General features: G+C 39.5%; 1 protein-coding gene across 1 annotated transcript; it reads right to left on the bottom strand.

Annotated features, from left to right (window-relative positions):
* Nucleotides 1–81: 81 nt before the first annotated feature.
* Nucleotides 82–24,264, bottom strand: LOC119907750 (zinc finger MYM-type protein 4-like). Its single transcript, XM_038725433.1, has 32 exons — nucleotides 24,084–24,264; nucleotides 23,783–23,924; nucleotides 23,489–23,680; nucleotides 18,701–18,860; nucleotides 17,283–17,347; nucleotides 16,775–17,022; nucleotides 15,864–16,044; nucleotides 15,209–15,412; nucleotides 14,391–14,541; nucleotides 14,013–14,083; nucleotides 13,610–13,702; nucleotides 12,397–12,629; nucleotides 12,063–12,243; nucleotides 11,578–11,772; nucleotides 11,143–11,293; nucleotides 10,891–11,009; nucleotides 10,237–10,383; nucleotides 9,762–9,912; nucleotides 9,461–9,633; nucleotides 9,162–9,297; nucleotides 8,239–8,358; nucleotides 8,056–8,093; nucleotides 7,737–7,854; nucleotides 7,347–7,459; nucleotides 6,414–6,630; nucleotides 5,705–5,880; nucleotides 5,460–5,622; nucleotides 4,783–4,934; nucleotides 3,937–4,051; nucleotides 3,598–3,840; nucleotides 3,049–3,178; nucleotides 82–833 (listed from the first exon to the last, which is right to left on the bottom strand). The coding sequence occupies exons 1-32, from the start codon at nucleotides 24,233–24,235 to the stop codon at nucleotides 605–607; spliced, it is 4,959 nt and encodes a 1,652-aa protein (XP_038581361.1). The 5' UTR covers nucleotides 24,236–24,264; the 3' UTR covers nucleotides 82–604.
* Nucleotides 24,265–24,809: the final 545 nt, after the last annotated feature.

Raw genomic sequence — 24,809 nt, 5'->3', positions numbered from 1 at the left:
TCTTTATCCGAGTAGATCTGTAGGACATGCATGGACATATCGATCTATAATAACGTAATAAAAAGGAATGTAAAATAAGGATTACTTTTCAGTATTTTTATTTATCAAAAATAAAAAATAACTAAATCTCAGGTCAGAACTGAAAGCATCAACATTCAACAAACCAAAGACTTGACAAACCGTTTATATGAGCAGTTAACTTTTTTCTTCATCTGTTAAAGTTGATGAGACATCAAGGGATGATTTCACAGAAATATTTTAGACTTATCTGTAGTGTTATGCTACTTCATTTTCTTAATAAGATGGGTGTAATGTAAGTAAATAAAGGCTGTTTATTTAATGTAAGAGATTAAAGCAATCACAGAACATGGATGTGAGCGTTCAGTATTTAACAAAACATTTAACCTTGCACGATTTCATCAAAACATGCAGATGAACTGAGTCTTATTTGTAGATCAACTCATTTTACGTGAGTTTGAGAGACTTAATTTCTATATTTCTGTTTGATGGAATGTATTTCTCTGAACAATTTATAAATTTTTTAATGCAACATGATAAACCAGATTTAAACACAGTTCAACAAAAACAACAAAACTGCCAGCCATCATTTTGAATCCTCCTCAGATATAAACAGCGCATCATCCGGCGCCTGCTGGTCCACACCTCTTCCACCTCCCCCCTGCAGCTCTCGGGTGGCGAGGATTCGTACAAGCATGGCTTCCATGGTGCTGTTGTCCAGAGGGGTGGAGGAGAACCACAGACGGCTGCTGGGAATACAACCAGGATCTGGCTGAAGGTAGAACAAGTCTGTGCGCTGCTTCACCGACTCTGAGCTGGAGGGAAGGAGACACAGCAGAAAATATAGATGGTCAACAAGTTTAGACTGACAGAAGGCAAAAATCAGAAGCTCCTGTAAACTGATGTTCAGTAAAATCAGACAGATCCACAGCGGTCTGTAGACACAGCAGCATCAACTTGTTAATGCTGAGTGATAATATACAACATGTTAATGAGTAATTTAAAGTATCTTGCATTGTTAGGTTTCCCTAATGTGGGCTGGCTTGTCTTCCTGGATGTACTCTGTGGTATTTAATTCTGTGTACATACCTTGAGACTGATGATGTCTACTCCTAGATCCATAAGATGTTTACTTGGACTTGTTTAGCAAATGGCTTCAAAACTAAAAATTACATTGTTAACCAGAAAATATCATGAACAAAGTATTATCATCCTACTTTGCAATTCCCCTCAGCACTACAGAGCTTTTTAGCTTATTGTCAGTCTCGCTAGCCATGTTTCCATCCAATTGTCATGCGAATTTTAAACGTACTTTTGAAATGTCGCAAAAAACAAAACAAGTAATTGCGAAATATGTGCGTCAGCTGGTTTGGAGCGAATAAACCAGGCTACAGCAAGCGTCGTTACGTTGACGTTACACATGGCTGTAATAAACAAGACGTGGGTTCCAAACCATAAACAAAACCTGATGGGAACTGATTTGAGAAAAATGGAGAGAGGTCTTCAGAAATGTGTTTCAAGCGGCAAGTTGCTACCAGCCATGTCTCCACACGTTACGGGAATATCAGGTGTTTTGCATGCCTGCCAAGATAATATCCTTTGTGGGGTTCGTGATAAATGATTCGAAGTATTTATTTTATGAACGTTTAGAGTCGTTAATATTTTGTTACACTCACTAGAAGTAGCATTCATTGAGACTCAGCAAAAATATGCTGTAATAACCCCGTTTGATCAGTGTGCAGAGCGAAGTATCTAAAAGGACCTTTAAGAGGTGAACGCACAGTTTTTTGATGGAAACACAGCTACTGTTTACAGAAGGCAGCTGTATTTCAGTGAAAAATCTCAACCTGCTGGTGAACACAGAGGAGCATTTAGCAGCTAGTATTTCCATGATGGAGGAGACAAAAAACAGCTCTTTAATGGTACCTGTTAAGTGTATAAAGGTGGGTTAAACGTTTTATTTTACCATTTACTACTATGTTACTCACATACAGTTGTAAGGTAGCTTAGTCAACAGCTCTATTCGCTAACGACGCTAACAACACTGGAACCGGATGTGCACGGAATCTTGCTGTTGAGAAGCTCGAGTGAAGATAAATCAACGTTGTAATCCCAAAAACTCAAGTAAAAAGCTAATAAAAGCAGTTTACTCCGAGCTCCTCCTGCGAGCAAACGGCGTAGTTGTTAGAGCAGAATCCAGTCCGACTACGGGCGTTTATTTGTCCAAAAGCTGGAGCGCTGCTCCCTGCTCCTCTCCCCCAAGTTTAGCAGCTCTCCGCCAGCCAGAAGATTTTAAATCTCCCGCTCTGCCTGGCCCTCTCCACACAACGCTCTGAAGCCGTTGACTCAGCGTCATGTGACTTTCTCGCTTGAGTTCCTTTGCGTCGCTTCGCGTTGTCCGACAGGAAATCGCGGCTATACGCTTCTTTGCATTGACTTTGTATGTAAACTCACCTCCCCGAACGCTTGCTTCGCTTTTGGTCTGAAAGCACCATTAGGTTTAATCCTGGAGCAACTGCTGCCTAACTTGTAAGGTCTTTTAGTTTTCCTACACAACTTTTAAGACTGAAATTTCACACCTGTACACTGCAAATATGACTTACTGTTCATTCTTTGTATATAATTCTTGTGAATTTTGGACTTTATCAGGTTGCCATAAACAAAACTTTAAATGAATCATTGCTCTCTGTCTGCTGGGTGTAAGTAAGTTTTGTGTTTCAAGCCATCACTGAGCACCAAGTGCCCAAAAACTCAGTTACCGCACGTTTAAACATGTAAAATCACAACATCACATCAACAGGGAGGAGAAGAAGAAACAGAAATACAGTAGATAAAATGGTCAACTAAAATAAATAAAATTTAAGATAGAGAGAGAGAGAGAGAGAGAGAGAGAGAGAGAGAGAGAGAGAGAGAGAGAGAGAGAGAGAGAGAGAGAGAGAGAGAGAGAGAGAGAGAGAGAGAGAGAGAGAGAGAGAGAGAGAGAGAGAGAGAGAGAGAGAGAGAGAGAGAGAGAGAGAGAGAGAGACTTACCACTTGGAGAGGTAGAACTCGTAGAGTCTGACTGGACAGCGGAGAAAGTTCTCCGTGTTCTCCGTCATCTCCAGCACTTCCTCTTTACTCTCACGTTTCTTACGCTTCTTAGCTGGGACGCCGTCTGCATCTAACGAATACACACACACACACACACACACACACACACACACTCCTGCTGTGAGTGACCACAAACGTGCATGCGACAGCGTTTTTACACATTCCAGCTTTTATAACTTAAGATGCTGTGGAAAAAGGACAAAATATATGATGAGGTCAATTATTTTAATCTTAACTTAATTTGTACATGCCAACTTCTTTTAAACAAAACATCGGACTTACATTTACAACAACTGCACAAAACCTCACTGAAATAATCAAACTGTAATAAGAGAAGGTGAATTTTATCGATACCACACTGGGATATTCGCTTGTTGCAGCAGCTCAAAAGTCCAATGTGAGAAGAAGTTTAAAGTACTTTTGAATCCTAAATCAATATTGTTTTAATAAAATCAGGTACTTGATTTTGACCCTGAGCCTTGATTGTACCTGACTCGTTTATTGATATTGATCGGCAGAAGCGCAGGAAAGTGGTCTTGGTGTTATTCTCGTTGGTTTTGTTGCAGTTCACGATGTGGGCGAAGGACAGCTGGCGGTGCTGCTCCACCGTGGTGAAGCCAAAGTACTTGCAGCAGAAAAAGAGCAGACTGTTGAGGAGGACAATGGGTGAGTACGCCCCCAACTGTTTACAGTCCCACAGGAACTCCTCCTCCACATGGGAATGGATGTAACCTGCAGAGAGGGAGAGGGCCGGTTACAAATATGGTTAATCCAAGTTGATCAGTCAGGAAAAAAAAAATTAATTAAAAAAATAAGACAACGACTCACCGCTGGCTGCGATTGAGGGTTTGAAACCTTTCAGGATCTTGGTGAACTCAGTGGAAAACTTGTTGTACATCTGATCACTGAATATGTTCTCCATACGACTGTTCCCAAACAGGTACTAAAGAGAAACAACAAGTCAGACAAAACCTGAACTGTGGGATGATCTACACGGTTGTCCAAATGATTTCTGAAGCTGTATGCTCTGCAGATTGCATGGCAATAAGTGTGCATGGATGCTTCCAGCAGAGGGCGCTGTTGCTGCAGAAGCAGTACAATATAGGGTGTGACTCAAATCACGCCCTTGTTCAGCAAGCAGCAAGTGACAATACAGTGAATTGGATTTTGGAAAATTATCGTGTGCCAGTGTTCATAGAATCAGCACAATAATCACATGAAATCAAAAGAATATTCTGCATATGCCCAGAGATAGTGCTGGTAGATTAAAGAAACAAGCTGATGTGAGGAACGTTTATAAAACTTTCAGAGTGCCGTTGTATTGGGAGTTAAGGCACTCGTGGACTACGAATCTCCAGCATAATGTTCAGAATCAGAAAAAGTTTAATGTTGTAAAATAGAGTAATGCAAAAGATACATGAATAATGTAGATCATTTACAAAAGTTAGAATCAGAAGCAAGACCACACTGCAAAAAGACCTAATTAGTTATCAGATCTTCTTAAATCTGGGTAACCCACTGTGTCTCAGTTTTCTTAAACAGGATAAGTCTAGTTATGTACAGGTTGTGTTTTACCAGCTAGTCCACGGTACAAACATGTCCGCACACTTCACATTTATGAAAGTCTGGTGATTTGGAGACATTGTGCTGTGTGTGCAGAGTAGCTCGTCTTGCCTTTTGTATACCGAGACAGAGGTAGAACAGGCCGTCAGGGGAGTACGGCTCTCCATCGGGTTGTTTCACCTCAGTGATGAAACAACAAAGGCCGCTGCTCAGCTCGGCAGCAGAGCAGTGAAGAACATCCTCCTTTAATGTCACGGCATGTGCTAATAACAGAAGCAAAGAGTCAGGAGGACGTGTCGGAGGATGGGTCAGCCATGTTGTATTTGTTCGCACAACAACATGGTAACAACAGCTAAAACTAGGGACGCTGTGGTTATATGCATATAAATGCAGTATAAAGTATAATTCGGCTACCAGAGCTCATTATTCATTTAAATGGTATAAAGTCGGCTTGGATATAATGTCAACAACAAGATGATTGGTGTTGATTGTTGTACTGCAACTGTGCAGGTTAATTAGATGAAGATTTGAAATACAGATGTACATTTATGAAATACAAATATATTATCATTTGTGGCCCAATCAGGCTAAAACTGAAACCATACAGCATCCATTACATTCTGTCATTGCAATTAGTTTTATCTTTTAAATACCAAAAGGACCTTTCCAAAACAACAAATGTAAACACCTTTTTAAACATGCGTTTGTTAAGTTTTCTAAACATAAGATTACTTAAAATCTAATTGTAAAAAAATAAATAAATAAATAAAAAGAGAAGAAAAACATACAGGAAACAAAGTCCAGGTTGGTTTGTGATTTCCTCCATTGTACCCATCTCTTCCAGGCGTCAATTCCACTTTGGCTATTCAGTTTGTGGTGCTTCCTGGATACGGTCTTGGAAAAGCCTCTTTGAGATGTCTTCTTTTTAGCCGCCTTGGTAAACTGTTGCAGCTTGGATAGAGAGGGAAACAAGATTACACCACAGTAGGATGATACCACAGCTTCTAAATTCATTTCTCAGGTGGATTGTTACCCTTCTCTTGTTGTGGACTTTCCCCACAGGTTGTTGTACTAGAGGAGGTGCCGGTGCAGGGTTAGGTGGGCTCTGGGGTTCCTCTCTCATCTCCAGAGCAAGAGGAGGAGCAGGAGGTAGGATCTCAGGCTGAGGCTCAACGGGCATTCCCACTTCTAAAACGGGAGGTGGTTTTCATGGTTGTGCGAGTCTTCCCGGCTGTTCAGAGTGGCCTCACGATCTTTATCAAGGTCACTATAGTTAATGGTGTGCTCTGAAAATAATGATGATGATATAAGTTGAGGATGAACCATGCCACCCATTTAATCCCTTCCAAATACATAAAATAAAAAGTGTGATTTTCGGCTAATCCTGTACTTTGAGGAAATGTTTGCGAAAGTATGTACCTGTTGTGCTCAGTGACAAAATAACGATTGTTTAAGAGGAATACTTTAGAAAACCTGCTACTTGTGCTTTATCTGTCTGTACAGAGCACAGCAATGCAACAAGAACTTCAAAAGGCTTTTCACAGTCTGCATGTTTTATTAATAAAATGCACATTTGTGCAGAGGCTTGCAACATGGCAACCCTAAAACTTTACATCAGCCTGAACTCTTGAGAGACAACCATAAGGAGTGACTAAAGAGCTGGAACAGTTTCCAGCTTTTTCCTTCCTCCCTCAAGTGCCATCTTAACAGTATCATCACTTCATGTTCATCAGATGTCTTACCCTTTGGAGTGCGAATTTCTTGTCTTTGTCCCTCTTTTGTCACCACTCTCTCCTTTTGCCTGTCTTCGCTCTCGTTCCTCTTATCTTGCGTTTTCTTCTTCTCAGACTTTAAGTTGAGCTCTCCCTTGATAGGGTCAGGCTGGATGCTCTCCTTCATGGATTTCACAGTTGGGTCAGCGTTGTCTGGCGTCACGGGGAGAAAAATGGGTACAGGAAGCTGCAGCAGGGACAGTTTTGGGAAGACGGAGTCTGTAAGATCTGATAGTGACACCTGCAGGCTGTGCTGCTTCACAACACGTAATTATTATTAGGACATTTAGCATTTACTTTGACAGTACAGAAAATATCCAAAAGGTGAGCGGGAACAACTTGTGGCTCAGGTTCGTGGCTGAACTCAGACCGAGAATGTTGGTGTCGCACGGTGTGCGTCTTTAACGGCTCGGTCAGAAGGACACCTATGAGCCCAAATCTAACCCCTTTAAAACCCAGTTTGAGGAGAATTTTTCAAACAAACTTTTAAATGCCATAATTTAAAATCTCAAACTGGGGACAAGGAAAGATAAAAGATATTTGTATTTTTGCAGTGGTGTTTTAATGTCACCTGATTTTGGTGTGTAACAGAGACAAAATTAATCAGTGTGAATTAAATTAGACCCAACCACTGCAAGTAATCCGACAAAATCAAATGAAAAACAAGATGGCACATGCTGTAAGTCTGTGAAAGTGTTTTCCAGAAATTATCATTGTTTGTTCCGAATATGTTAAGTGCAGAAAATAGTGAGGCTCTTTTCTGTTAGATGAGAACAACACGAAAACAGAAACAGGTTACGAACATTTTAACTAAAGCAACATTTAACAAAACCAGAAAATTTAAAGAATGACTTTTCTTGCATTGTAAAGCCTTGATTTTTGATATCTGTATGTTTCACATACCGGTAAGGGCAGGCCCACTGGCTTTGGTGTGTACTGGCTGTACATGTTCATAGGCAAAGGGACATACATCGGCACCGGTACAGGCAGGACTATGACTGTGGGTTCAAAGTTGTCTGCACACAACAGAAGAAGTAAAAAGAAACATCAAAACTCTTAATTCTGAAAAGAGGCTATGTTTGTACACCTTCGTATTTACATATTAACCCTGAGCAAAGACATGTTTTAGCCTAATGTGGAAATTGTCTCATACACAGTTTTAGCGTATTGGCTGACATTTGGAAAAATCAAAACCAAACACAGGTGTGAACCTCAACATTCTTTTGTAAGTGCATCATAAAAAATAAAAAGTTAATTCGGTGAGCATTTAAAAATCCTGGGAGTAAATTTTACCTGTCTGTGCTTCTGTGTCGACAGTCTGTGTTGTACAGGAGACTCCTTTGTTGTGAACCAGCGGTGTGCAAAGCATGGACTTGTTCTTCAGTTCCTTGGGCACTGTTTGAATACTGGCCTAAAAGAAAAGTATTTTGTTTGTTTGTTGTTCAACAACAATAATTCAAACATCAGAATAATCTGCATTTACTATATAGAGAGAGATGTTAACAGCTGGTTGTTGTGGTTAAGGTTATATCTTGGCTATCTAAAATATGTGGTCAAAAAACAAGAGTTAGTTTTTGAAATAATTCTGATAAAAACAAAGGGTAGTGCTTACATGTCCAACAACCTTTGTTTGAATGTCTGGGAGAGAAACTGTGAAGAAATGGTCAGTTTGAGTCAGAAGAACACAAATATTCACGGCAACTGAACCAAAGTATATGAAGCATCTTCATTTCTCACAGTTAATAGCTATTCTACAGGATGTGCATCCATAATGTCTGTGTGTGTGTGTGTGTACCATGCTGTGCAGAGCTGGCAGAGGCACTGGGCTGCCTGGCCAAAGCACCAGCAAGTGAGATAACGTTAGCGATGACCGGGGAGGACTCTGTTGCGCCTGCAGATCCAGGAGGTGAAGAGACTGTTGGCAGGAAACAGATTGATCTCATAACATTTCATACAGTACGTAAAAACAAAAGTCAAACTAGAGGTGTCTTCAGGAAGACGGACCTATGGCAGAAAAAGAAGGGTCCAAGAGTTTCTGATGCTCCAGATAATAAAAACAGGAACTGCACTCAGAGGAAGGATTATAGTAAAAAAAAAAAAAAAAAAGAAGCAATCAATGAAGAGGACAAAAAACAAACAAACATTGGTGTAACTTTTCCTTGCAGGAGAACTAAGAGACTGAGGGCAGACATGGATGTAGTGTTTCTGCTCTTGGACAGGTTGGTATATGTAAAACGTTTTAGGCTATAGTCGTTCTATTTACTCTACCTAAACAAGATATTATTGTCTAGGAACTGTGAAAATGTATCTGTATTGACAGAATTTATTACTCTCACTGCCAGACGGGGGAGACAAAGTTCGTCACGGCAGGTTTAGGAATGTTACATGTAAATGTACAGTACATATGTTAGTCGCTTCCGTGAGCAGTGAATTTCTCTGTACAGCAGGTCTTTACTAGACATACTAACTGCACTGTTACGCATTGCTCCCACAGGAAAGTGCTGGATAATTAACAACATGCTTAGCTTGCTACATGGGTTTAAAATGATGCAGCACATCAGAATTACAACTATTTCTGGTCCCAGGTGCTTCCAGGATGCATTAAGGTCCCAACAAGGCTGAAATCCAATAAGTGTCAAAAATCCAGCTCAAACTTAAACAAGGTTGTACGCAATGAAACAGGCAAATAAAACATCAAATGGCAACAACGACACATACCAGCGTTGACCATCTGGACCTTTTTGTTGCAGAAATGTAGGAGACATTTCAGGTCACAGAAGTGTTTGACCTCTCCCAGCATGGGAAGACTCTGCCTCAGTTTCCCTTCGTGACCACAGGTGTCACACTTGGCAATCTGAGAGAAAGCAGAGAGTAAATGTGTAGTCAGTACAGAGCCCTTCGTTATCATCAATTTCAGATTATAATATGGAGTTAAGGATAATATATAGTCCAAAAAAGACAAACTCTACAATGGACAGGTAATTCGTGCAGTGGGTGAACTTCCACCTCCTACTTACATGGCAGAAGAGCATTTGGTAATTTGAGCTACACTCTTCAGAGCAGAACTCCTCTTTAGTGCCTTTAAACTGTGCCGTCACCACCGTCTGAGAGATGGAGAGGCAGTAGGCACACGAGCTACAGTGTTCCCCCCACTGCTTTTCCAGATCATGTTGAAAGAGCATCTTACAGCCTGGGAGGAGAAAAAGGAGAGGCTCAAGGATTGACTCTTTTTCTCCAAATATTATTTACAGTAACTGATCAAAAGTGCACAACACAAACTAGGATACACTATCCTACATTATACACGTGTCCTCTTACCGTCACTGCAGAAGTAGCAGTCTTTGCCGTCGACCCTCTTGGCGTCTGTGATGATCCTTTCATTCTTACAATATTCACACTTGCCCATGATGTTGTTGACCCTCTTAAACTCTTGAGAACAGGCCAGGCTACACACAAAATTCATTTTGCCCTGCGCGCGCACAAACACACACACACACAGTGTATTTTTACAAACACATTCACACAAATGTCTTCGTGTATATTACCATTTAAGCGTGAGGTTTACAGCTGGTAGGTCAACACTGTCAAAATAAAACTGAATATCAACGGACATAATATGACAAACAATTAGATCAGCTGGGATTTACAAGATTCACTCAAGGGTACTGAAGAAGGGGGGGGGACACAGACCTTCCCAGCTAGTTGACAGACCTGCTTCTTTGAATGTTACATCATCACATCCTGATAGCTTTTTGCTTGAGTTGCCAATTCTAGCTTTAAAAACAGACCCCACCTTTTTCTGTACGACTTGGGGCGCAGCTTTTATGATGCGTCGACACTGAGCGCACGGCAGTTTCCCTGGTGGTTTGAGGAAATCACACTGGGTTTGGTCGGGGGCTCCTGTTGGGCTAGTGGCAGACTTCATGTCTTTCTGGGACTCCTGTGGCACAAAAAAGAGAGAGAGAGAGTGAGAGAGAGTGAGAGTGAGGCTAAAACACCCAAGTCATTTAACTGTTGTATGGGAATTTTAAAGTAATTGCAGAAATTGTACTGTTTATGTCGGATAAGAAAAGATCCAGGTGGATTTAAAGGTTGTTTGTTTGATTCCCACCTAGCAGAGGACTTGAAGCTTACTGATGAGCTTAGTGAGTTGTCTTTACACCTTAGAAAGAAACACTGTGCATTACGGTGTTGTTGTACATAAAGTTGTTTTGGTTTAGTAGATATCTTTAAGAAGTTTTTGAAACGTCTGTTTCTTATTTAAATTAGCACTGCAGGTGATTATAGATTTAGTAATCCTATTATATTTGGTCAATATTTAAATTTAGTTTGTATGTATTTAGTTGCCTATTAACTAGGGGAGTGTATTAACAACAGTTTTGTTTAGATCAGATATCAAAGTGGGATTGTGATATAATTATTGTCTTTTTATATAGAGGTTTATTACCTTAAACGCCATGGCACAGGTGAGAGTGCAAAAGTTTCTGATGGACGCATCTGACATGGCGAGGTGGCAGGCTGGTAATGTAGTCTTACCACAGTTGTTGTCACAATTCAATGGAATACCTGTGGAGAAAATGAGGTTTTATGATAGAAACAATTATGACAGATTTACTAAGAGCTTGAATGTTTTTGTAGACAGAAAGAGCAAGAGAAGGAAGGACAAAGACAGAGCAGCCGTCTTGTTACGGTCCAATACCTGATGCACTGACAGCCTGGATCTTGGATGCCATAACACAACTGCTCGAACAGAAGAGCTCCACTGTGCCGTCACCGTTTTTGTTTTCAACCATGTCGGACATTAAATGGGAAGTGCAGCACATGGCACACGGCTGTGGTGTTGTGATTTTCTGAAAACAAAAATAGCACATGAACACATAAATGTTTTTCCCTTTTTATTTGGTTTCTTTTTGTTATATCCTCACGGTATCTTTATTTTGCTTAGCATAGACTAGTGTTTTTTTCCCCCACAACCTTCTACTTAAATAACTGTTTCATTCCCTTTTAAAAGCAAATAAAAAAAATCTACACTCCGCTACAAGCCTTTAAAAGTGGATCCATAGCTTTAGAAAAATGGCCAAAATGTACAGCTCTTTCTCGATCATCTTTGACATCTGAAAAATGTTTTTGTTACCCGCTTGAACTGAGCCAGACACTCTGCATTGCAGAGTTTCTTTCTGCCATCTTCCATCTTGAGACTGAGGGGTCTGTTGCTGCTGGAGCGACAGTTCTCACAGACTGACAGGTTGTTCATGTTGCAGAAGCGGAGAAAACAGGGATCACTGCAGATCTTATGAACGACGTCCTGCTGTATGATTTCATGTTTGCTCTGCAGGAGGATAAACAGTTTGTCAAACATAATTCATATTCATTCCAATTTACAGGAACCTGGAAAAAAAAAAGAGGTAGTGAGTTGAAATGTTTATAAGGGAGACGAAGATTTTATTTATCTTTAAAAAGTAATTGATGAAAAATGTAGACTCATAATCAGAATGTGGTTGTGGTTATTTTAAAACACACAGTTTATAAGATCATTCTTATAACAGGCAGTGATCTTCATTATTACAATTCAGAAATATAACTTTTTGAGCTTTTGGAATCTGTTCCCTCATCTCTTACAATGCAATATCTGCTGCACATGCTGCATTGTGACTGTGACGCGACTGGTGCGATGGGAATTTTGGTGGACATGATTCTCTTGTAGTTGAAGGAGGACAGGCAGGTCTGGCTGCAGAAATCCTTCATTGTGCCGTCAGTATCCACCGGGGCCGGAAGGACGTCCTCATTCTTTGTTATTGCCCTGAGAGAACGAGGAAAGATGAGATCAGTTTGAAATACACAATCTCTGTGCTAAAATGTGTAGAAACAGCTGAGATGGCTTTAGCTGAAGAGCATTTGAAAGTAAGTGAGATGAGAAGAAGAAATGGTGAAAATAAACTACTGTATGACTCACTGAAGGCAGAAGTGGCAGGTCTTCCTAACTTGTTTAATTTGGTAAAATTTCAAAAGGCATGGGGTGGAGCAGAATATATCTGCATGGAGCTTCCTCTGATAAACTGTCTCTCCGTCCATCAGGACCTTTTTGCAGCTGGAGCAAGACGCAGGCAAATCCATGTGGGTGAGAGTGGGCGAGTGGGAGAGTGTGTCTCCCTTCAAGGAAAAGACTGAACCAATCTTCAATTCCTCCTGTCATAAACAAAAGAGTAAGATAATGCAGTGACAGTTACATAGATTTCTAATTGTGGAATGCAACAAAGTGCTTTTAAGTATTGTACTTGAGGTAAAAAAAGGAACCTTTCCTTAAGTATTTGTATTTTATTCACCTATCTATTTATACTCCACTATATTTCCAGGGGATATGTTGTATTTTTGATCCATTACATTTATTTGACCACTGTTGTTATTTTGCACAATTTTAAAATGAACAAACAAATGTTAAGCTTTTAAAACATGTTCTATTGTTCAATGGAAAAAAAACTCTTCTTTATAAAGTAATTTTAGACTCAAGTTAAAGTATCTGACCGACCAGTGTATTAATATTTTAAGACGTTCAATGCAAATCATCTTGTTTATTTTTTAAACTCTTTTTCATAACTCTAGTACCTTAAGCAGTTATTCTTACTTCTTTCAAGATGCAGACATACCGTACATTTCTAAAAAAGCTGACTTAAATGAAATATTTTTCCCGCAATGTAAAGCAAGGTTTTAGAGATTCAATTACAGACATAAATTCTTTTGCGTTATCTCCATCTGTAGGCAATTTATTTATCATTATATGACAAATTAATATTTTTGTATCTTTATGCTGCACACACAGAACTTAACAGATAGTTACAATATATTAGTAGACACTAACAAAAATAAAGCAATATAGACCAGTTGTTTATAGAATATACATGCACACATATACACAGGAAATAATTCTACAGTCAATTTTTTAATCTGCGTCAGTGAGAACGTAAACAGCAGCAACAAGATAGTGTTGATCAACCTAAACGACCATCAAAAAAGAGCCATTTGGCATTATGTGCACTTTACTTTTGATACTTCAAGTTAATTTTGTTCATTATACATACATACTTTTACGTAGGTATTATTTTCAATGCTCAACTTTTAACTTTAACGACGTATAAATGAAATACATGCTCTGCTGGCTTGTCTCCTACCTTCACCCTATTAGGCTCGTCCTTGATGTTTTCTGTGGATATGGAGGATGACAGATTCTGATTGTACTCCTCATCAATGGGCTCTTCTTTTATCTTGATGAGGAGTGCAGAGAGATACTGATCAGTTGTGTAACATATACAACAGAGAAGTCTGTGTGGAGAATTGTGACGATTCTAACTGGAGTTCAATTTAGCAAATCTACTGTCTTACGTGTACACACTGCAACTCACCAAGAGAAGAAATACTATTAGTTAGTCCAACTTTCTAGTATTATTACTTATTATTGTTATTGCTATATTGTGCATCACACCTATCACAACAAAAAAATGCTGTGGCTGCTCAAACAAGGAAATGTGGTTTAAAGGCATGCCTTGAATCCATTGAATGTATTACAATACTCACAAAGTCCAAATTTGGTAGTGGTGGCTTCACTTCTTTAACATCATTTTCTTTGGATGATGGGCAGTTCCTTCCTATGATGATGGAAATGTGTCAAATGGTAATGGATTTAAAACACAATAATGGTCTACATAGAGAGATGTGCCTGTAAACACTAGAAACACATTCTCAAGGGTAGAGTAGATGCTCTAACTCAATGAAGTGATTATATTCAGTGAACTTTGTTGTTTGAGTAAATGAGGCAGCCAAATGTGACCATTCTTTGTTCAAACTGAATTGTATAATTCAGTGCAAAGTACCTAGGCAATGTAAATAAAGGCAGAGGAGAGTGAAAGTAGAAGGGAAGAGATCCTTTTTAATGAAAAAAGAAGACTGCAGTACCTGAAACGGTTAACGATTGAGCCTTGTGTACCACCATACATCTGTTGCTACAGAAGAAGTCCAAACTGCCCTCGTCGTTTTCATTTTCAACCATGTCTGACATCTGATGGGACGTCTGGCACATGGGGCACAGCTGAGGTGTCTCAATTTTCTGCAGAGTTATAAAACAAACAGCAGAGAAACGATGTGAGGCACGAAAAACGATTTGCTGATCAGACAGGTTCAAATAATCGTGATATGAGCGTTTGGCTAAATCTCTAAGAAAATAAATGATTTAATTGTTAGTTAGCTGTTTAAGCTTCAAAGGTGTTTTGTCAAATATTAAAATGCTTCTTAATTCATAAGTATTTTTTCTGTAAACTAAAATAACCTCAAAAATGTAGTAAAAGATTATACCACTAGTCAAAATATAAATGAATATACCAGTAAATAATATTGTTGGTCAAATAATTATGATTTTCTAATCATCTTTACTTGCTCATTTTATTTTAATTTGATTAAATTTTTTGGTCCTGGCATACATTTATTTATTTACCAATTCTTCTCCCCCCGAGCAATATTTGTCATATTCCTCATCCTAACGTGCCATCTGCCATCATTACAAAACTGCAAAACAACAAAATTGTGCAGTGTATAAGGAAATAAGTTTTATATTGGACAGTCTGTGCTGAGTGAATTTATAGCTTAGTAGTATGCATGGTCTGCAGCACTGTGTAATAATGTGCTAATGTGAAACTTATTCCAACACTGGTTCCTTAATATTTACTCTTCTTGTCAAATGAGTGACTTTAAATGATTTTGACATTTGATTTCTTCACCTCTTTAAACTTGACCAGACATTCTGCACTGCAGATGGTTTTACTGGCGTCATCCATCTTCAGCATGAACCGTTTGTAGTGGCAGACGGAGCTGCAGACGTCACAAGCAAACAGGGGCAAGTTGTTGACTTTGTGGTAGTTGATGAAGCAGGCGTCGCTGCATATTCTGTACATTAAGCCATCCAGGTTCAGCTTGAATTTGCACTGTGGATGAGAAATGAGCATGTGTTTGTTAACTACAGGTTAATTATTATAAATAGAGAATTAAATATATGTTCCTTTCACATTTGTGGTGATTATTTTAAAAGGATAAAGCTAGTGATATTTTTATTCAAATTATCCAATGAAAACGAAATTAATTGAGCCTACTTACAAGTATAGCATGATATAGCTTTTTCCTCTGTGCTTTCGACCTCACCTTTAAAAACTCATCAGTGGCATTTGCTTACTAGATCATTTTCATGCAGGGACATTGCTCTAAAGATCTATAACTGACTGTACAAACAATTGTTTCACTGTTCAACAACAAAAGCAGCCAGACTTGTCCTTTAAATATCATATCACATTGCATCATCAAAGAACTGCATAATCCCAATTGTAATATATCAAAACAGATCTAACTAAAAGTCAAGAGTTGATTTATTTGTTTCCTTACAAAGCAGAATTTGGCGCACATCCTGCACTCTGACCGAGGTCCTGTTAGAGGTGGGGGTTGTGGGGCAGTAATTTTCCTCTTTGAGTTGACAGAAGAGAGGCAGGTGTTGCTGCATAATTCCTTCATAGTTCCCGAATCATCAACCGGAGCGAGGATTATGTTGTGAGGCCGCATTATCACCCTGAAGGAAAAAGAGCAAGAGGATATTCGCCGATATGAAAAATTTTGTCTGCTGTACAGGTCCTCCAACCTTTGTTGCAACGCAGCAAAGGTCTTTGTTGCAACATAGAGACCTCGGTTTTTCAAAGAATGGATGAAGATCTTTGGCAGCAGTCCTTCAAATCTCCTGAATTTAATGTAGCATTTGCATTACTTGACCTGCAGGAAACTAAATGTCTCAGAAATCTACAATAATTCTTGTTTTGGAGTGAGGAAATAGTCACAGTTTTGCTGGTGTTTAACAGCATCACAAAATTTTAGGGCTGCAAGCAATTATCTGTTATGATCACTTTCTCTATTAATTGTTCAGGAAATAGTGAAAAATGGCGATCACAATTTCTTTAAGCTTTAAGCTCAAGGTGAGGTCATCAAATTGCTTGTTTTATCCAATCAGCACACCAAACCCTAAAGATTTTCAGTTCATGATCACACAAGACAAAGAAAAGCAGCAAACTCCCACGAGTAGCTGGAACACAGGAACGTTAAACAATTAACTGACAGTCAAAATTATTTATTATAACTTTGCTAATAATTGGAACATAATTATCTAAATTTTGGATTGATTCACTCTTGACTCAATCTTTCTCGCTCTCTGTGTCTTTCATACAAATGCACAAACACAAATAATCCTGCAACAAAAGGAAGAGAGGTGACATCCAGACGACATTTGATAGAAAATATGATGGACTTACTGAAAGCAGTTGTAGCAGTTCTTGGTGGCTACTTTGATGCTGGGATGCCTTTCAGAGAGGCAAGAGGATGAGCAAAAAACCTCCGGGGAGTTCTGCGGCTGGTAAAGAGTCTGTCCTTTCGGCAGTTTCTTTCCACAGTGGCAACAGAGAACACACGAGTCTGTAATGATCAGAGTTGGTGTGTCCGAATCAGCGGCAGATGCGTCATTTTCATTTACAGCGGAGTCTGAAGTGGTCTTTGCATCCTTCTGTGGGATGAATGCACAGTAATGGTACAGTGATTAGAAGTTGTTGCTGGACTCACGTGTAACCCTGTTTAGCAAGGATCAAATCAGACCAAGTGTTGTTTCTTGGTGCTTTCCTGCTGTGCCTCAGAATGAAAGCTTTAACAAAACATGATAGCAATGGCATCTGTATCATTATCTAGCTACTTATTTATTTAGGTGTATTGTTACGCGCACAGTGTTGTCGCGCTCTGAATTTTATTTAATGTATGAAAGATACTTACAATAATCAATGTCGCATTTGATTGCTTGTATTTCTTCTTCTTCAACCCATCTGAGCCTTTCTTTCCTGAAGGGAGAAATCACAAACATGTGATTAGGTTTACTGCAAACTGTTAAACACATTAACATGTACAAACATAAACATTTATTAAATAGTTTATAATACACCATTACGTAGTTGTAAGCAGATACAAGGACATTGTAATTGTTAATGTACAGTATTTGCAAAGGAAACATTTCCCCTGCATTGCTGCAGTCCAATCACAAAACAACATGCATATTCCCGATTAATCATCCCTACAACACAGTGAATTAATACATTTGTAAAGTTTTAATCAGTGAGTCAGCAGTTTTAACTTTTTTGAACCTAATGTGGGACTGCCGACCTCTTGAGCAAGGACAGAGAAATCAAACAAGCTGTGTGATAACAATCTCCATGTCATGTCACACTGAACGAGCTGGGTCGAATAAAACGGTTGCAATCTGTGTCAAACTGCAGAATATCTATTTTAAGGCATGTCAGGTGGTGTGAGGAATGGCTGCTGGTAGATAGGGTGGGGATACACTGTTAAATGTGGTGCAGGCAGCATAAGAGGCAGTAGGTATAACCTTAATTCTCTATCAGCAGCAGATGTTAGAGATGCCACGATAAACTTTAATTTCATCTTCAGCTTCAAGTGTTGGTCAAGACGCTACAGAACATCTTCCATTTGGATTCAGCCACTACAAGCCGTGTGAAATACATGTGTATTAGTCTGTAATATAAACTGTATTTGTTTACCTATTAGTCAAGAGACAAAAATCAAAATAGATCTTAGAACCTACACACAAATCAAAACCTTCATTCAAACACACCCTTCCACTTCAACAGAGTCCGCTCCATCCCTCTCTGTGACATAAAGAAGCAAACCAAAGTACATCCTGTCAAGTTCCTGAATGGTCCAGCAACACAGAGATTCTTCTCATGTAAAACACGGAAAAGACATATACAGCTGAGATAGTAGATAGTCACATAAAGAATGCAAACATAATCCAATGTTTCCCAGAACTGAATCTGCCCAACAATTCAGCATCCCCTCTACATTTGGATAAATCTACAAGTCCTCACAACTGAACATTTTCCAAAAATGGCCTAAAAGCCTTCACACCATTAGAGCTTTAAGGAAACTTTAAAATCATTTTCATAACATTATTAACTGCTGTCTGATAAGCATTAAAATTCACAGATGTGTTACTCAGTCTGAACTTTCTGGATCATATTTTAGTGTCTCAGTGGTACTTGCAGCAACCCACCCACAACAACACAGCCCTGTGTGTTTTTAATGAAGTGTTATTTTCCGTCTGAATACAGAGGAGGAAGAGAGAGAGACATCAACCAAAAAAAAAAAAAAGCCATCTTGACAAACTTATTGCCCCGTACCTTGAAGTTTGTATACGATTGCGGGCCGTAATGTGTAAGACGTCACACAGGTACGAGTGCAGAAAAGCTCCACTGTGTTCTCATCACTTTTATGATGAACCATTTCCGACATCGGTCGAGAAGTTTCACACATGGTGCACTGGTGGGGCGTCTGGATTTTCTGTAAAACAGAGTAAGTATCTCATTTAGCAGAATCCAACATGGGGGGGGGGGGGGGGGGGGAGCGGCTGGAGGTCATTACAGTGGCAGATTAACGCCCATGGTTGAGAACTGAGTGGTTCAATTATCAAATATGGAGTTTAAGTTTCCACATTTGTCTATTATGCGCATGTTAGTAAAGTTTCTTATTTCAAAGTAACTGCCAATTTTAAATGTACAGCTGCTGGTGGTGTTCTGCTTATTTTTTAAGCACATCCTACAGTTTGTAAACAATTTTATTAAACTTATCAAAATTAGTAATAATCTCAATCATTTATCAGGTAAAAAATGTCAAGTATTTTCTGATTACATCTTCTCAAATGTAAATTTAATTTGGGCGGTGTTGGACTGCTATGATAAAACCACCTGAAGCCCTATGATGGACTGGCGACCTGTCCAGGGAGTACCCGCCTCTCGCCAATGTCAGCTGGGATTGGCTCCATCCCACCCTTTTAAGTTTGATTTAGGGCTGAATAAAATGCAAAAAAATATATTATTGATAGATATTGCGACATCAGTCAATGCTAATGGGAAGGGTCCATCCATACCCACTTATCCCACGTATACAAGGTGTGTGTTTTTCCTGGGGTCTGTACAAAACATGGATGTTTCCTTATGTCTGGAGAATATGATTTGTAGGCCCGGGCTTCTCTGTAGCATTACAATGCATTATTTAAAAAAAAAAAAATGTTTTGGACATTGCACTTGGGTATTTTGCCATTTTCAATATTCATCAGCCCTAAATGACATGTAATAAGATTAAGGCTGGTTATTTCATATATACAGTGGGTACGGAAAGTATTCAGACCCCTTTAAATTTTTCATTCTTTGTTTCATTGCAGCCATTTTCCAAAAATCAAAAAAGTTCATTTTATTTCTCAGTAATGTACACTCAGCACCCCATCTTGACAGAAAAAAACAGAAATGTAGAAATTTTTGCAAATTTATTAAAAAAGAAAAACTGAAATATCACATGGTCATAAGTATTCAGACCCTTTGCCGTGACACTCATATTTAACTCAGGTGCTGTCTATTTCTTCTGATCATCCTTGAGATGGTTCTACACCTTCATTTGAGTCCAGCTGTGTTTGATTATACTGATTGGACTTGATTAGGAAAGCCACACACCTGTCTATATAAGACCTTACAGCTCACAGTGCATGTCAGAGCAAATGAGAATCATGAGGTCAAAGGAACTGCCTGAAGAGCTCAGAGACAGAATTGTGGCAAGGCACAGATCTGGCCAAGGTTACAAAAAAATTTCTGCTGCACTTAAGGTTCCTAAGAGCACAGTGGCCTCCATAATCCTCAAATGGAAGACGTTTGGGACGACCAGAACCCTTCCTAGAGCTGGCCGTCCGGCCAAACTGAGCTATCAGGGGAGAAGAGCCTTGGTGAGAGAGGTAAAGAAGAACCCAAAGGTCACTGTGGCTGAGCTCCAGAGATGCAGTCGGGAGATGGGAGAAAGTTGTAGTAAGTCAACCATCACTGCAGCAATCCACCAGTCGGGGCTTTATGGCAGAGTGGCCCGACGGAAGCCTCTCCTCAGTGCAAGACACATGAAAGCCCGCATGGAGTTTGCTAAAAAACACCTGAAGGACTCCAAGATGGTGATAAATAAGATCCTCTGGTCTGATGAGACCAAGATAGAACTTTTTGGCCTTAATTCTAAGCGGTATGTGTGGAGAAAACCAGACACTGCTCATCACCTGTCCAATACAGTCTCAACAGTGAAGCATGGTGGTGGCAGCATCATGCTGTGGGGGTGTTTTTCAGCTGCAGGGACAGGACGACTGGTTGCAATCGAGGGAAAGATGAATGCGGCCAAGTACAGGGATATCCTGAACGAAAACCTTTTCCAGAGTGCTCTGGACCTCAGACTGGGCTGAAGGTTTACCTTCCAACAAGACAATGACCCTAAGCACACCGCTAAAATAACGAAGGAGTGGCTTCACAACAACTCCGTGGCTGTTCTTGAATGGCCCAGCCAGAGCCCTGACTTAAACCCAATTGAGCATCTCTGGAGAGACCTGAAATGGCTGTCCACCAACGTTTACCATCCAACCTGACAGAACTGGAGAGGATCTGCAAGGAGGAATGGCAGAGGATACCCAAAAACTGTGAAAAACTTGTTGCATCTTTCCCAAAACGACTCATGGCTGTATTAGATCAAAAGGGTGCTTCTACTAAATACTGAGCAAAGGGTCTGAATACTTATGACCATGTGATATTTCAGTTTTTCTTTTTTAATAAATTTGCAAAAATTTCTACATTTCTGTTTTTTTTCTGTCAAGATGGGGTGCTGAGTGTACATTACTGAGAAATAAAATGAACTTTTTTGATTTTTGGAAAATGGCTGCAATGAAACAAAGAGTGAAAAATTTAAAGGGGTCTGAATACTTTCCGTACCCACTGTATAGTTCTGTTCCTGTCAGCAAATCCCACTGAAGGACCAAAAACAATCTGTATCGTGCAACAAGCAACACTTGTGTAGGCAAAGCCTTATATAACTTATTCCCCCGTCCGACAGACCTCCATTTTTGTTTAAAAATAATAAAAACATCAGCCACCAGGCTGCACTGGATGACATGTCCCTTCATTGCACTGACTGCAGCCAGTGTAGTTTATTTTGAGGAGCTCCAGACATTTTTTCCCCTCATCTAAGGGGATATATCTGACAGACAGAAGCCACTGCGCATGCTCATCAAAGACTTTCCGTGGCATTGACCTGAAATGAAAACATTACCTTCCTGCATGCTGATCTGTGGCAGCACAAAACCAAAAAGGTCCAGTCAAACGAAACTAATACATTAACACTGACGTATATGCACTGCATTTAAGCCACAGAAAAATTTGTTTTATTATATGTAGTCCAGGAACTCGATTTTCACGTGAAAAAAAACAAACAATTTAAATACCCACCAGTGTTACTGTTGTGAAATGTAATGGTAACACTTACGCAGCGGCACAAAACGTTAATATCCGACATATTTAAATTAGCCAGCTGCTCAGAGGCACTGCTGCCGGCTTACCGTTACCTGTTGCTGAGGCATGGATGTTGTCGGTTCAGTTTCTGCTTCTCGCTCTGTCCAGGGCAGCAGTGACGGGACAGTACCTCGCTTTAACCCTGCGTAATAGTGCCTTTTCCCTCCTACGTAGTCCTTATGTCTGAAGTGGTCGCTGCACACACGAAGACCGTGAACCCTGGTCATGAGCACGGTTGTAACTTTTGGATCGAAACAAGGGTTCTTGATGGCCTCCAGCCACTTGCAGCACAGCGCCGGATCGGAGGGGAAAACGTGAAATTTTTGTGGGGTAGATAATCTTGACGTGCGGACATTTCCACAACCGGGTACAAAGCACTTCATGTTCCGATACCGAGCTCGCAGAAAAGAAAAGACAGAGAATAAAAAAGGCAATTCTCCGCTATACAAAACTATGAATACACCGCTTCACTGTGTATTTAGTACAGCCACGTCCTGCAGTTAACAGAGCTGACTTTTACAATCTGTTGCTCCTCTGCTCCTGTAATTACGGTACAGGTGCTGCGGGCAGCCAAAAAGGACATAAAAAAGTTCAAAATTTGATAAATGTAGTTAATAATGTGACAATATGTTGCCAAAAACAGTTAATAATAGTTAAGTCAGAGCGTCACATGATCTGAGTTTGAGCCTTACAATGGACAATATACATACAACGTGAAGATAGTACAGTACTATCCCTGCTCAGGAGACCACTGATGACCAAAATTAATTTACAAAAATATGTTTATATGCCTTTATTATTCTTTTCATATGGTTTATGATTCTTTCCCTGCAGTACTTGCTCTCTCTTTATCTTTCATTTATATGTTTTTATCAATTATGTTTATTGTTATGCACCAAAATAATAAAATTTTAAAAATGTTTTCTCTCCTATAAAAAAAAAAAATCCTTGACGGGTTTATTAATGACCTTCTCAGTAGGAATTCATTTGAATTTTGAGCAAACCTCTCAGGGAAATAGAGTACAGATTGACAGAAATGTCAGTGGAGGTGATTTTATCTGAATTATCTTTAAAAATCATAGTGGAATAACTTCACATTTTCTACTTTGTTATGTATCATTAGAGCTTGAAGGGTTGCATCTACGTTTTCCAAAAATTATAACTTGTTTGTTTGTTATTTTTTAAAGCTATTTCTTATGAATAACTCATATTTGGGCTTTTTGGCTGCTTTCAGTGCCTGTATCATAACTGCACAAACAGATGTGCACCAGATTCTGAACAGCAGCTGGCCTGACCGCAGTGCCCTTGATTAATACTCACTAATGAACCCAAAATGTGCATTAATCTTTGGCTGAAAATAGTCCCTAACAAATGCTCTGTTAAATCCTGCCTCAGTGACCCCTCTGTTTAACGGAGCTAAAAACTACATTGACCCACTTTTGGTTGTCTGAGAACAAAACCCAGATGACCCCAGCTCTATTATTTATGAATATCTAACCTCATTCCTGGTGTGTTATTGTTGTTCTTCTTCGCCAACACGCCGCACATAGAACCAATTCTTATATAATGTCGCATTAAGTGACCATCATGTTAATATTTCTGCACCTCTTTGAACTCCTCCAGACATTCTTCCTTGCAGATCGTTTTGGTCTCTTCCTCCAGCATCAGCATGAGCGGTTTGTAGCAGGAGGAGCTGCAGTTCTCACAGACGCCCACGTTGTCCCTGCGGAAATTTTCTAAGCAGGAGTCGCTGCAAAACTTGTGAACGGCCTTGTTCAGGGTCAACTCACATGTGGTCTGTGGAGGGGAAAAAAGGAGCAGTGAGTATGATGCAGTTTATAGTTAATATGAATGGTTTTGCTGACAATGTTTTGTAGTTGAAGAAAAATGTTAGCTTACAGTGCAGGATTTGTTGCACATGCTGCAGCTCGACTGTGGGGGGGACTTAAAAGAGGTTAGGCAGGTCACACTGCAGAAGTCCTTCATAGTGCCCTTAACGTCCACTGCAGCCATGATGAGGTCCAGAGGCTGCGATATCGCCCTGCCAGAATGAAGAGGGGAGATTATAAACAGTTTGTTACAAAATGAAATGACACAAAAGAAACTACTACAACAAGGTTTTTTAGTACTACGTAGGCTACTACGTGCAAGAATAGAGGTGTAGTCCTGCAGGGTGAAGTGATGTTTTTCACCGACTCACTTGTGACAGTGATGACAGGTCTTGGGCACTGGTTTGTTGATGGGAAACATTTCAAATAAGCAGTTTTTGGAGCAGAAGACGTCCGTGAATCCCTTCTTCTGGTAAGCTGTTTGGCCCTTCAACATGGTCACCTTGCAGTGGGAGCAGGTCATCTCTATCGCCTGATCCGCAAGAGCGTAAATAAAGATGGATAATTTCATTTATCCTGCTTTGTTGGGCAACATTCATATACATAAATGCAAGCAAACTGAAGAGACACAAAGACATGAGATTCAAATAGAGCTGCATTAAGCTACTGCAAAATAGTACAGGCAAGAAAAACCTTGAATGTGAAAACTTTTCTTCTTTTAACACTGTGACGATGTATTAGGGCCACTGAAGTAAAAACAAACAAACAAAACATTACAAACTGAGGGAGGGGTTAGATTCCCATAAGGTGGCAAATTTATGAGAAAAAATGAATGAAAGTGAACAAAATGAAAAGTGACTTAGTGAAAACGCACTTGTTTTCCTTGGCCTATAAATAAGGTTGTTTATATATATATTTTTTTTTTTTGTTAATTTTTCTCTCCTTGGAGTATGATGCTGTTTTTTTCTATCTAAGTCTGATACTGACATTTCTGTTTTTTATTTTATTGTTGATGAGTCTGATACTGCTTTGGCTACTCCTGTTTAAAGCTGTTCTTAAATTTGCTTCAAAGAATGTTTACTAATTCTTTCAAATTT

This window comes from Micropterus salmoides, unplaced genomic scaffold, assembly GCF_014851395.1.
Source record: "Micropterus salmoides isolate LMB-PRFRI ecotype aquatic unplaced genomic scaffold, ASM1485139v1 Ms_hic_scaffold_17, whole genome shotgun sequence".
Lineage (NCBI taxonomy): Eukaryota > Metazoa > Chordata > Actinopteri > Centrarchiformes > Centrarchidae > Micropterus > Micropterus salmoides.
This window is presented reverse-complemented; position numbering and strand designations above follow the sequence as displayed.

Bases quoted from the DNA above. Each gene is read 5' to 3' on its own strand.
- LOC119907750 (XM_038725433.1), bottom strand. From the start codon at position 24,235: ATGACCTGCTCCCACTGCAAGGTGACCATGTTGAAGGGCCAAACAGCT. The intron at 9,634-9,761 runs GTAAGAGGACAC...TTCTCCTCCCAG, and splicing joins CTGCTACTTCTGCAGTGACG to GCTGTAAGATGCTCTTTCAA. The intron at 3,841-3,936 runs GTGAGTCGTTGT...CCCTCTCTGCAG, and splicing joins ACCCTCAATCGCAGCCAGCG to GTTACATCCATTCCCATGTG.